The sequence below is a fragment of the Curcuma longa genome, chromosome 12, assembly GCF_044706935.1.
Source record: "Curcuma longa cultivar G26 ecotype Majalengka, Jawa Barat chromosome 12, ITB_CL_G26_1.1, whole genome shotgun sequence".
Classification (NCBI taxonomy): domain Eukaryota; kingdom Viridiplantae; phylum Streptophyta; class Magnoliopsida; order Zingiberales; family Zingiberaceae; genus Curcuma; species Curcuma longa.
Genome location: NC_133872.1, coordinates 7,479,864 through 7,492,243, shown reverse-complemented (window position 1 = coordinate 7,492,243; position 12,380 = coordinate 7,479,864). Strand labels below are relative to the sequence as shown.

Sequence of the window (12,380 nt, the reverse complement as noted above, 5' to 3'; positions counted from 1 at the left end):
TATTGATTGATTGACTTGGATCCTCTATCATTCCTCAATAATTACACAATTGTAGGGATTCTAACCAAATTATCCAATTAAACCTCGTCAGGCTTCCTCGGAATAAATCAATGGTTTTTTAATGTTACTTAGGTTGGTTTTGAGACGATTCTAGATAGCCTGGTTCAAGACTCTCCTTGTTAGGAAGTATACTGGCTATAATGTCATTGGGGTTGACTGCCTGACCCTAGCTAACTCCGCCTCGACTATAGGGGTCTTCAACTGGGATCGAAGCTCGGCCACCTGGGCCTCAAGTTGGCGGTTTGCAGATTCAAGAGGAGGGACCCGGCGCTCCAGTTCTTGATACTCCAGCAGGACCTAAGGATACAGGCCGGGGAATCACCACAAGATTAAAAGTAATTTACAAGAACAAGAGAAAAATCATACCCTGCCCATAGACCCATTTATACGTTGACACAACAGATCATTAGACAACTTGGGGAGCACCTTCGTCTCATAGCGCTTATAGTCTTCCACGGAGGTGCAAACCCGATCGGCGGAGCCTGAAGGCATAGTTTGCAAAGGGGGCTCTGAACTCACTGGAACACGAGGGGGACGTGTAGCCCGCGATTTCTTCGACTGCACCTGTTGGGGCTGAGGTGCAGGAGTTTCGACATCCACAGAAGAGCTGGCTAAAGACTTACCCTTATCATGTTGGCGCTTGGTGCGGAGCTCGGGGAGGATGGACCTAAGCGGGGAGACCGATAGGGGCTCTGACTCCGGAAAGATAACTAAATCATCTAAGGGCTCAGTTATGTCTATAATGATCGGCTCCGATCCCCCTGGGGCTGAGGAAACCTGCTTTCTGGCCTCCCTAACCCTCTTTCGGGAGCGGGTCTCCCTAGCGGTCGTGGAGATAGGAACATCCACTGGAGGGGCCTCCGGAGCTGGCTCGGTTATCGAAGAAGGACCTAGCTCCAGCATCGCATCTGAAACTCCCTCCCCGAGGGACTCGACAGGAATAGAAAAATGAACTAAGCCCTCAGGAGGGGCCGGTAGGGATACCTTCTCATCAGCGGTAGCAGCAGCAGGGGCTGAGGTCTCAGCCTCCTCCGCAGCCGAGGTCCTCTCCCCCTCTGCAGCGGGAGTCCCAGCTCCAGCAGTAGCTGCAGAATCCTCAGGCTCAGCACCAACAGCAACCTCTCCCAGCTCGGGGGTAGCCCCGGAGGAGCCAGCAGCCTCCTCTCCCACCCACCAACTATCGGTGGTAGTAAGCTCCCACTTCATACTCTCCTTCGCCGAAGCGCTCAGCATGATGTCCCCTACCAAGAATAGAGAAGAAAGAATTAGTTAGTAGCAAAAAGGAAATATAAACGACGCCAGGGGAACTTACTCAAAGGGGCACCCAGGGGAATGTCATTGGGACTCAGCCCAGCCTTATACAATAAGGCCTCGTTGGAAATCAAGGCCTGCACATCGAACTTGAGGTCTAAAAGAATCTTAGAAGTTGTCAGAAAGATATGGCTGAACCTATATTGGTCCAAGTTAGGAGAAGGAAGGGGCTCTGGACGGAAGAATGTTGGCCAATTATAAGGGTGAGGAGGCTTCAGGAAGAAATACCTATCCTTCCAACCCTTGTGAGAGGTAGGATAGTTGTCCAAAAAATTATGACCGGGCCTAGCGGACAAATAAATTTCACCCGTTCCTCCCTTCTTAAGGTCGAAGAAGTAATGGAAGGTGGTGGGATCCCTGGGAATCTGGTAAACATCATAGATAATAGAGGCACCGCAGACCAGGCTAAAAGAGTTTGGAGCTAGCTGGGAAAGCGAAAGCTGGAAGTAAGAGGCCAGGTTCTGCAAAAAGAATGGAATGGGAAAACGCAGGCCTCCTTCTATTTGCTCACGAAAGAAAGTCACATACCCCGGCGGAGGTTCGTGGGGCCTCTGGTCCCTAGTAGGAACCAGAATCTGGTGATCAGCAGGGATCCCGAATTGGGCGCGAAGCATGATCCCCTCATCCTCAGTGAATCGAGAAGGTTTGCACCTCTCGTACCACAGGACCTTGGTTGACATTAGGGCCAGTACCAAGGAAGATGAAGGGCAACAGAACCCTAAGGAACTAGCGACTAATAAAACCAGGGGAGCTCGCAAGAAGAAACCCTAAGCGAAAGAAGAGGCGAAGGCAGAGAGGACAACCTAAAGATAACACTAAGCCACCAATATGGCACACTGGAAAAAGACGATCGGAGACGGAAAACTAGGGTTTCGAGAGAAAACGAAGAGGACCGGAAGAAGAACCCGAAGAATGTAGGGAAGGCGAACAAAACGCTTAAGAAAAGGAAGGAAGACTTACGGAAAGCGAGGGGTTCGCGAAGAAAGTTGGAGCACAGGCGATCGAAGGCGTGAAAGCAAAGACTAGGGTTAGGCGGAGTAATCGGAGAAGGCGGAAGGAAGAGGAGATAAATCAAACGGTCGGCCGATCTCAACCGTTGACGCATCAAAACCTCAGATCGACGGACTAGGAAGAGTAATAAATCAGGCGTGAAACTTACCATAGCTACAACGATAACGCGGCAGAAGAAAGGAGGGCCACTTAGGTCCGACGCAAGTTCAGTCAGTCACCTTCGTCTCCTTCGACTAAACTAGGTCGGGAGGCTTGTGATCCGGTACGAATATCCCTCCCCGAGGGAGGAATACGTATAGAGGACGGATAGAAGCCTGGAAGGGTATTTTCTGGAGACTAAGGGAGAGGTAGGGAAGATCGACCTCCCTTAACACAAAAGACACAAACCTCACGTGAAAGACTCGGACCCCCTCCCTGCCGTACTGAGAGTCATTTCTTGACAATAATACACCATCTCATAACCAACCTCAGAACAAGGTACCGACATCACCTGCCTACCTCCGGACAAGGTACTGGCACCGCCTGCCTACCTCCGGACCAGGTATCGGCATCACATGCCTACCTCAGGACAAGGCCCCGACATCGCATGCCTACCCCATAACAAGGTACCGGCATTCACACCCTCATGACAAGGTATTGGCATCGCATGTCTACCTCCTAACAAGGTACCGCAGCATGCCTAGTTCCGGACAAGACCCTGGCATCGCATGCCTACCCCATAGCAAGGTACCGGCATCGCATGCCTACCTCCGGACAAGGTCTCGACATCACCTGCCTACCTCTGGACTAGGTATCGGCACCGCCTGCCTACCTCCGGACTAGAAATCGGCACCACCTGCCTACCTCCTCGTAAGGAACAAGCCTTGTAGGCCCACCTCACGACGGGATCAGGGCATCACGTGCCTACCTCAGGGCGAAGTCCTAATAGCACATCCTACCGCCGGGCAAGACCCCAGCAAAGATCGCCGGACCGCTCCACAGAGATCCCCCCATTAAAACAAGGCCGCCAGTACACAGACATCCTAGGCGCGCCTCCCCAAATCGGCCACTCCCGACCTTCGTCTGCGGCATGCATATTAGCGGGGCACCCCACCAACCTCTCCACAAGAATCGGCAGCTCACCTGCGAGAAGAAGAACATAGACCAAGTCCCTTACTTGGTCCAGCCTAATCCCAAAGACGATACCCCGCGCAGGCACAACTGTCGGATAAAGATCTACAAATCTGAGCCGTCGGATGACCAAAAACCCTCGAAAATTATCCTTACCACATCAATAGTGGATTGATAGCCAATCACAGGCACTAAGATTCTAAAATATCGCCCCCCCCCCTATATAAACTGCACAGGTATGACAATGGACTCTCTGAATTTTTCCGAATACACACTTCTTTGCTCGTTGCCTGACTTGAGCGTCGGAGTTGTCACGCCGAGATCCCCCGGCGCCCCGCTGACCCGTGCGTTCATTTGTTGCCTCCTCAGGGCCTCTCTCCTCGGCAGGGGAGTACAAGTTGACGCGGCCTTCTATTACCTGGTGTTGTGGCTATTGTCGGCAAGGAGCCGGAACAACACCTAACTATGTATTGATCAAATCTTGAAAACCAAAGAAATCTAAGTAGTTGAGGATACTTCAAAACCAAAGTCGTCAAGGGGTCCCAACTTGAGTATACTTCAAAATCAAAGTCGTCAAGGGGTCCCAACTCAACATCACTACTAAATTACAAAGCTTCAAAGGATAAGCTCACCCTAATCTTTACTTAGGTTATCACATCTCAATACATCGTCTATCCAAAATACACCATCTACCCAAGGATCTTCAAATTCTTCATTAAATTTAATGTGCATCCATAAGTTTGAAGCAATTCCTCCGCTCTCAGTCCATAAACTTCAATTTATTTAAACTCATATGACAACCCCGAAACACTTCATGCAAAATGATCAAATATAAATATGTAATCTTGGTGACTGATGGAAAATTTCCGTGGGACCGACCGGGTCACCCCAAGGATAAATCAAATATAAATATGTACTTTATATTTTGATAAGATACAAGGGAAGAATTATTTGTCCAACACTTAGTACTGCATCAAAAATTCTTGGGTGACTTTCGACCATAAAATAACCTTTACATATTGGCATCAAAAATTCTTGGGTGACTTTCGACCATAAAATAACCTTTACATATTTTGGGGGGGGGGGGGGGGGGGGGGGGGGGGGGGGGATTATATAGAAATATTTTTCAACGTGCTAAAGATCCAACAAAAGGTACGTTGCACTATTTTCCGAAATTAAACTCAGATAAACTACTGGCGGTGGGGTGAAACTACCTTTGCACTATTTTCCAAATTGTACACCAATCATGTTCATAAAGACCAATTACAACATATCTCATGTTCCATACAACAGTAAAAATAATGCAACGTGCAAAGCACAATTCTCTCTGCCAGAAATCCAAACACGTTCCAACCATTTCCTCATACTTTTAAAAACTAATCATAATCGCCAAGAGAAAAGAAAAAAACAAAAGGAAGATAAACATGAGTTGTCAAAGAAATGGAAAATACATAATTCTACATTACGTAAACACTGATCAACTTGCTAGATAACCCTTTCAGGGCCAATATCCTTAGAAATTTTTGAGAACTAAATGCTCAGCAAATCTTTATAAAGGACAACCAGATAGAGGTACATGACATTTTACCGCGAAACCTCGTTTTACTAAAATGCCTATCTTTCCGATTGGACAGTAAAGCTTACCATGTTATCAAACTATATAACAGTAAGACATCAAGCTTCAACAACAATTTCCTCATCAGTTGTATCAGACGTGACAACCTCTTCCGATTCCTCCCTGTTTTGAATGTTGCTGCTGTCAGGATTAACTTTCTTGTCAGCCTCATCGTACAAAATCTTCTGTCGCAGTTTTGTTATTAGGTCTTCCCTATCTGCTTCATTCTCCAACAGATAGCGTTTAATAGCATCTTTTCCTCGGAAGTTTTGTCCATTGAAACCATACATAGACAGACCACTTTTGGTAACAAACTTGTGCTTCAGTCCTAGTTCGAGTAACTCGGACTCACGGCAGATCCCCTTGCCAAACTCAAGCTCAAATTCAGCTGTTCTAAATGGAGGGGCATGCTTATTCTTCACTATCTTCACGGAGACTTTGCTCCCAATAATCTGTGTAAAGGCAACCATGTTGAGTTTGTCATGAATCAGCAACTACATTTGTGAAAGTTGCTACTCAATTCTCACAAATCACAATCAAAATATGCTTCATGCAGGGGTGGTCCATTGATGAATCAATACCAGAGGGTTCTCATACGGGGATCAGTAAGTTATATGACTTAAGTGCGTCCATGAAATGACTCATCAAAAAAAAAAAAAAAAATGTGTCCATGAAATGAAACCTCAACTATATAAGAAAACTAAGAAAAGCTCTGCTCAGAGCCAGTTCGAAGTTAAATGATCAAAGACATACTGCAAAAAAAATTGTATTACTTTATTAGTATTTACCTCCTTGTCTTTTTCGACAAAGCCAACCCGTTTGATGTTCAGGCGAACAGATGCGTAAAATTTCAAGGCATTGCCGCCAGAGGTAACTTCTTGTGGTGCTCCAAACCCACCAAATGTGCTCATCTTTGCTCTAATCTACAGTAGCAATGGTACAGATAAATAGGCCATATGAGAAAGTATAATCCAGACACAAAAACTTGATTCAATGGATCACAAATCTCACAGGCAATAATATTCCTTTTCTCACACATCAAAGAAGAAATTGAAAACCAATGTCATTTCCAACCACTTGATTAAGGAAAACTGGCTTTGCATAGAAAATATGGTTTCAACAGGTGGCAACAAAATTGTGGCATCTTCAATTCCTAGATTTTCCATATGCTACTCTGTAGGTTTGACCAGTGTTGATGTTGAATTGCAGTACATGATCAAACTTTGAACTAATTCTCATCATAGTTTAAAATCTCAATTCGTGCCAAGGTTTTGATCTCAGACCAGAACGATATAGTTTCGATACCATATTGTGTCATGCTGATATAGTTTCGATAATTTTTAAATATAAAATATATTAATTAAAAATAAAATTTTAAATTTAAATATTAAAAAATTAAAAAGAATAATTTTTTTAAAAAAGAAAAATGAAAAAAATACGAGATCATGATGTTTTATATGATAAATAAATAAATAAGTTATTATATTATCGTATTTATAATCAGGAGTTCATTGAAATTATTAACCTAAGTTAATTTTACATCGTCCCCGAGCGCCCATGGGTTCGTGGCAACCTCCACAACCCTGCAGTGGCTCCACGACTCCGTGGCAGCCCACGGTGCCAACGTCGACTACAGTTCTGGTGCCAGGTAGAATGGTAAATTTTGTTCGGCACAAAACGAAATTTTAAACCATGAATTTCATAACTATACCTCCAAAATTAGAACTAAAAATCTCTACACAACTGAACAAGTTTATAATCATCTTTTCAATTCAAGGTTGGTCCAGCATTCAAGTGATTTTGAATGCTATAGATTCTAGCATGCCAATAGCAAATTATGTTAACACACCCCATAGTCCCGTTGCTATTTACCAACACAACTAGGGAAAAAAAAATATTTTTGATAGTGCACACATTTATTGAGAGAATCTGCAATTCAAGAAATAACACCACAATGTTGATGGAATAGAGGGTTAAAAAGTTTCTTCAAGGCTACCACAAAAGCAACCTTGGTGTGGTCAATCAAAGGAGCTTTGAACATGTCAATTCACAAACAAATACCTGATTAACAAACAACAAAATTGCCTGTGACTGTGACAACGAATGACTCAACTTGCGCAGAGCTTGGCTCATCAACCTTGCTTGGAGGGCCACATGAGCATCTCCCATCTCACCGTCAAGTTCAGTTTTGGGCACAAGGGCAGCCACCTAAAGTCAGAAAGAAGGTGAAGAGAAAACGATATCCAGTACTGCATGAATGATTCAGTTTCAAAAAATAATATTTCATGAAGTGCATTTTCAGTAGCTAACATATTTCAATAAAGATAATGCATATGTACAAAATATTTTCCCAATAAATATGATCAAATGTCATAGAAATTGAGTAGATTATGGTACAAGAATAGTGTTGAACCAAATGAACTAGGTCTAAAATTAATAAAAGCATAAAACTCAGCTTCATTTGATCTTGAAAACCATTTTTGCCACCAAAGATGGGCCAAGTTACAAGTTTTGTAATACCATCTGAAGCAAAACTCTCAATTCTCACCATAAAGAGGTATTTAATGTGAACAATGAAAGGATAATTAATTGAATGAAAGATCTCAAGGTTGGCAATCAAAAATAAGTAGAAGCGATGCAGTATCCACCTCCTATAAGTTTGGAGGGTAAAAGAAATAATCCTAAAGGGATACAATACAAAGAGCACATCTCAAAGACTTCTTAACTTACACTGTCCACAACCACAACATCAATTGAACCACTCCTAATAAGAGTGTCAACTAGACTAAGTGCCTGCTCACCACAATCTGGCTGTGACAAAAGTAAATTATGAGTATTCACACCAATAGACTCTGCCAATGCTGGATCAAGAGCATGCTCTGCATCTATGAAAGCACAGTACCCTGTATATCATACAAATTAGTGAATACAATAGAGGAAATCATAAGATGACATAAATAATGGCATAGGATACAATTCTTATAAACACTATTGATAGAATAATTAACCAAACAAAATTGCCTCCATTCTTCTGAGATTCTGCAATTACATGAAGGGCCAGTGTAGTTTTTCCTGAAGCCTCTGGGCCATATATCTCCACAACACGCCCCTGCAGAGAAAAAAATTGATGAACAAATTAATAATCCACCTGAAAGTTAAAGCAGAAACTGAAGTGTCATTAATTGAATAATTAATAAGAAGTGTGTTTGCATGTTTCATACATTTTTTTTTGCAAGTTTGATGCATTAATTTCATTACCTAATTAGAGACTAATGAGTTATCTTCAAATATGATAAAAGAAAATATTTTTGATCTTAACATGACATCAAAATTTCCAGATATTATAGTTATCAAGCATGGATGATTTATAATATGCATACCAAGATGTACCACCAGGCAAAAATAAATTAATGGAAAACTATGCAGTATAAAGTGTATGAAGAGTTGTAAGTAGTTAGTGAACTAGTATGTACTGGATGTGGAATTGAAATTTACACCAATATCCAAACATGACATTCAAAGCTTTTCCATAGCATAAAGATGATTTCTTTCATAGAAAAGCTAGAAAAATGAAGATTATAAAGTAATTGTACCAACAAGATAATCATTAAGTCAAAAACAACACATTGGCAAAGACTTGTAGTTCACTTCTTCCATTATTACAACAGTGATGAGTGAAGATGCTAGCAATTATCCAATACACCTAATCTAATGACTCAGCTAACAGTGGGAAAAATTAGGTGACAAAATTGTTTCACAAATATGAATAAATACCTTTGGCAGACCACCAATTCCCAGTGCCATATCCAACAAAAAAGATCCTGTAGATATAACAGGAACTTCCCTAGGAGCATGAGAACGACCAAGCCACATGATTGAGCCCTTCCCAAATGAAGCTGTAATCTGATCCAATGCTTGTTGTAAAGCCAAGTCTTTCTTAGACAGGGTTTCCTTGCCACAGTCAGATACATCTAACTTGGACATTTTTTTAGCTAAAATGGAAAGCATTGTGAATTAGGTCTAACCAAATAATTATCAATAATCTTCAGATCATAGACTAAAACTATAAGAATGGATTACAACCATGGAGGTCTTTGATTCTAAGCATCTCAAGCTTTTAGGGATCAAAGAGAAAAAGAATGAACACGTGTCACAACTGAAGCAACAAACAAGAACCTAAAGTGTATGTTCAACAAAGAAAAAGTCAATGATAAGGATTTGAAAAATCATTATTCATGGAATAACACCCTCTGAAGCTAAGATGGATCACATTTGGAATATCACTTGCAAGAGCAATAGCTTTTATACTAATGAAGACATATTATTGCAGCATATACTGGCATGCAGGAACATATTCAAATTTAGAAACATTGAAAGTTATCTAACCTTGAGAGGAAAATTTGCAGAATTGGAAAGAAGATGCTCCAGTTCCTTGTCCATGTATCTGCAAGTACAAACATACTTAGGCATCAGTTAAGATACAAAGATTGAGAAACACAACAAGATGGAAGGACCAGTCTAGGTTATTTTAGTACATATGAATAATCTTTTGATTGCCATTTTTAAAAACAAGACAGTGCTATTTTGATCTCCCAACCATGAACTATGTTTTCCTTGAACCAAGTATGCTACACTGTCAACTCTTCTCCTTACTGTGGGAATGAGAACTATATATAATCTCCCATGTTAAAAATGACAATTTCCATGTCTGCAGATTCAGCATTAATTCACAAGTATATTTGTAACAGATCAAACACATGATTTTGACTTGTTATGTTATAAATAACGTTCTGTGACATCTCTAGTTAGTCTCACGTAGGTGGTTATATGATAGTGAATAAGGTTTATATGCCTTAATAGGTCAACCATCATTAACTTGAACTTAAGCATTTTGAATCACTGATTGAGTATATCAAGTTAATATGTCTATTCTCCTACACATGGTGTGGCATTCTAATTGGAAAGTGTCGCTTTTGGCAGACGATTTACCATTCGATTAGGTCGCAGAAGCCACCACCCATTAGAAACTATTTTCAGTTACAAGGAGTGGGCCTTGATGGTAGTATCATGACATCCTAATTTAGCCTCATATGGGATGTTGTCTAATGAAAGAGATTATTTTACCTTAGACTTCCACATTTTGGGTTGGTGGTTGGCTCTACAGGTGGATAAGTGTTGCATGCCCTGATATGTAAATTCCAGAATCACCCACTCTCGTGCAAACTAGTGCTGCTAAAAGTAGCCAAGCAAGCAACAATTGGTGAAAATCACGAATTTTTCCTTGCTACTCTTCGTGTTGGATTTTGCTCTATAACATGATCGTTTCTAGAATCGAATGTTTTAGGCGCAGACGTATATCAGAAATAAAGCAAGATTGACACTTACAAAAAAGGGAGGGCTATAAGATGGAAAATCAAGCCTTGCTAGTTTTACGTTCTAATATATGAAGAGAAGCGATTGTTTGGATAAGGAATAGGACCTCTGATGCGCATAGCGTTCGCCTTAAAGAAGCGTGACGGAGAAACCTCGCCATGGCTCTCGAATACTGAGAGGCCTTGTTCCCCGATAGCGAGAGTAGGCTTAGGGTTACCCACCTCTTTTGGCGATTGCTGAAGAAGCCATGGAATGGAAGCGGGAAGTGCACGTAGAGTTCATTAGGGTTTGATTTGGCGCATTGTTTCAGAAATCGCAGGGCGAGCCGGCTTTTGCTACAAAGGAAGTGGCCGTTACAATTAAAACGGTATATGTTAAGACGATAAATTCGGTATCAGGGAAAAAAAATGATCATGGAATTTCGAAAATGCCACTTTTTCTGGGAAAAAAACCCCAATTGCACATTCTTTCTGAACTTCTAAACTACTTTTAACCATCAAAACTTTTCTGTTAGCCAACGAGCGAACAAGGGGGAAACATGTATATCTCCGAGGTATAGCTAAATTAATTGTGACGTAGTAAAGTTGTAGAAGAGGATAAAAGTTTGAATCCTAGCGAAGTCAGGCAATACCTTTCTGCGTCATGACTGATCCGGATGGAATGACGGAAGCAAACACGTAGGATAAAAGAGTCCCACAAAAGACATGTGAAAAAGACATGGCGGCCAACAAGGAGAGCCCGATTCCCCTGAAAGGAGAAGAGGGGGACTAAACTCAGGCCTTAGGCGGAGGAGCCACCTCCCCATTATCACGACCAGGAAACTCCGCCAACTACCCCAGAGAGAAGAACTACCCACAGCGCCCCTAACCTCGAGGTCGGCACCTACCACAATGCCTCATACGAGCCCTCCCACAGCTAGGGTTAATATTCTACGTATACTTAACAAACCGACCTCATTGTCGGCCCATCACGACCTCCGAGCCCAGGTCCTTTACAACGATAGGCATACCACCCCATCAAAAGATCAATATATAACCTAAGTCCATAACTGAGCTCAACGCACCTAGCCGAGCTCCTCATAGCTTGGCCGCGTCGCCCGACCTCATTAACGGGTCATATATCTTCACTACCAACACTTGTACAAGCCAAGTATGTATAAAACTTCCTAGCCCACCTACCTGCCAGGTCAGAAATAGGGCCATTACACCAGCCGAGCTCCTTCAGACCTCGGACCCTGTAAGTCCGCCATCTCCTCCAATCCCAAACAGCTAGATCCGAAGATATCGCCCCCTCCTCTTGCTCTATATAAACCTCACAGGTACGACATCAAACCCATCTTGAATCCGAGGGGTACATTTCTACTTTTCTGTTGATCTGACTTGAGCGTCGGAGTGGCCACGCCGGGATCCCCCGGCGCCCAGCTAATCCGTGTTTCCAGTGCCCCCCTGCAGGTCCTTTCTCCTCCGCGGTCTCGGGATTGGGCGACGCGGCCACCCCCTTGTCCGGTGATTCTGCTGTCGTCGGTAAAGAGCCGGAACATTTTGGCGCCGTCTGTGGGAAAACTGAGCTGAGAAGGTACGATGGTGAACACCCGACGCACCGCGAGCGCTCGCAATCCCGTGGAGGAAAGGAATCCTGAGGGAGTGGTGACAATGACGAAGGATCAGTTCGATCATGTCGTGCAACAGGCGATCGATGCTGCCATCCGCAGTGCGACAATGCACCCTCCGTCTGTGCCGGCAGGTACGACTGTGCCGGGGAGACAGAGGCCCCCCACCATCGGAGAAGAATCCGCACCAGAAGGATCCACCAACAGAAACCCGCCGCTTGAGGTAGAAGACTCAAGCGAGTCTCATGCGGGTGACGACACTCGCAAAAGGAAGGCCCCCGTCACTCGGGG

At 43.1% G+C, this 12,380-nt stretch overlaps 1 protein-coding gene across 1 annotated transcript; it reads right to left on the bottom strand.

Moving 5' to 3' along the window:
- Window positions 1-4,853: 4,853 nt before the first annotated feature.
- LOC141843062 (DNA repair protein recA homolog 3, mitochondrial-like) lies at window positions 4,854-10,804 on the bottom strand. Its single transcript, XM_074731085.1, has 8 exons — window positions 10,587-10,804; window positions 9,494-9,551; window positions 8,882-9,099; window positions 8,129-8,216; window positions 7,838-8,010; window positions 7,169-7,315; window positions 5,896-6,030; window positions 4,854-5,559 (listed from the first exon to the last, which is right to left on the bottom strand). The coding sequence occupies exons 1-8, from the start codon at window positions 10,638-10,640 to the stop codon at window positions 5,167-5,169; spliced, it is 1,266 nt and encodes a 421-aa protein (XP_074587186.1). The 5' UTR covers window positions 10,641-10,804; the 3' UTR covers window positions 4,854-5,166.
- Between the last annotated feature and the right edge of the window lie 1,576 nt (window positions 10,805-12,380).

Coding starts and splice junctions, on each gene's coding strand:
- LOC141843062 (XM_074731085.1), bottom strand. CDS start 10,640: ATGGCGAGGTTTCTCCGTCACGCTTCTTTAAGGCGAACGCTATGCGCA. Junction 8,217..8,881: donor GAATTGGTGGTCTGCCAAAG/GTATTTATTCAT, acceptor TTTTCTCTGCAG/GGGCGTGTTGTGGAGATATA. Junction 5,560..5,895: donor TTGTCGAAAAAGACAAGGAG/GTAAATACTAAT, acceptor GCCTTTACACAG/ATTATTGGGAGCAAAGTCTC.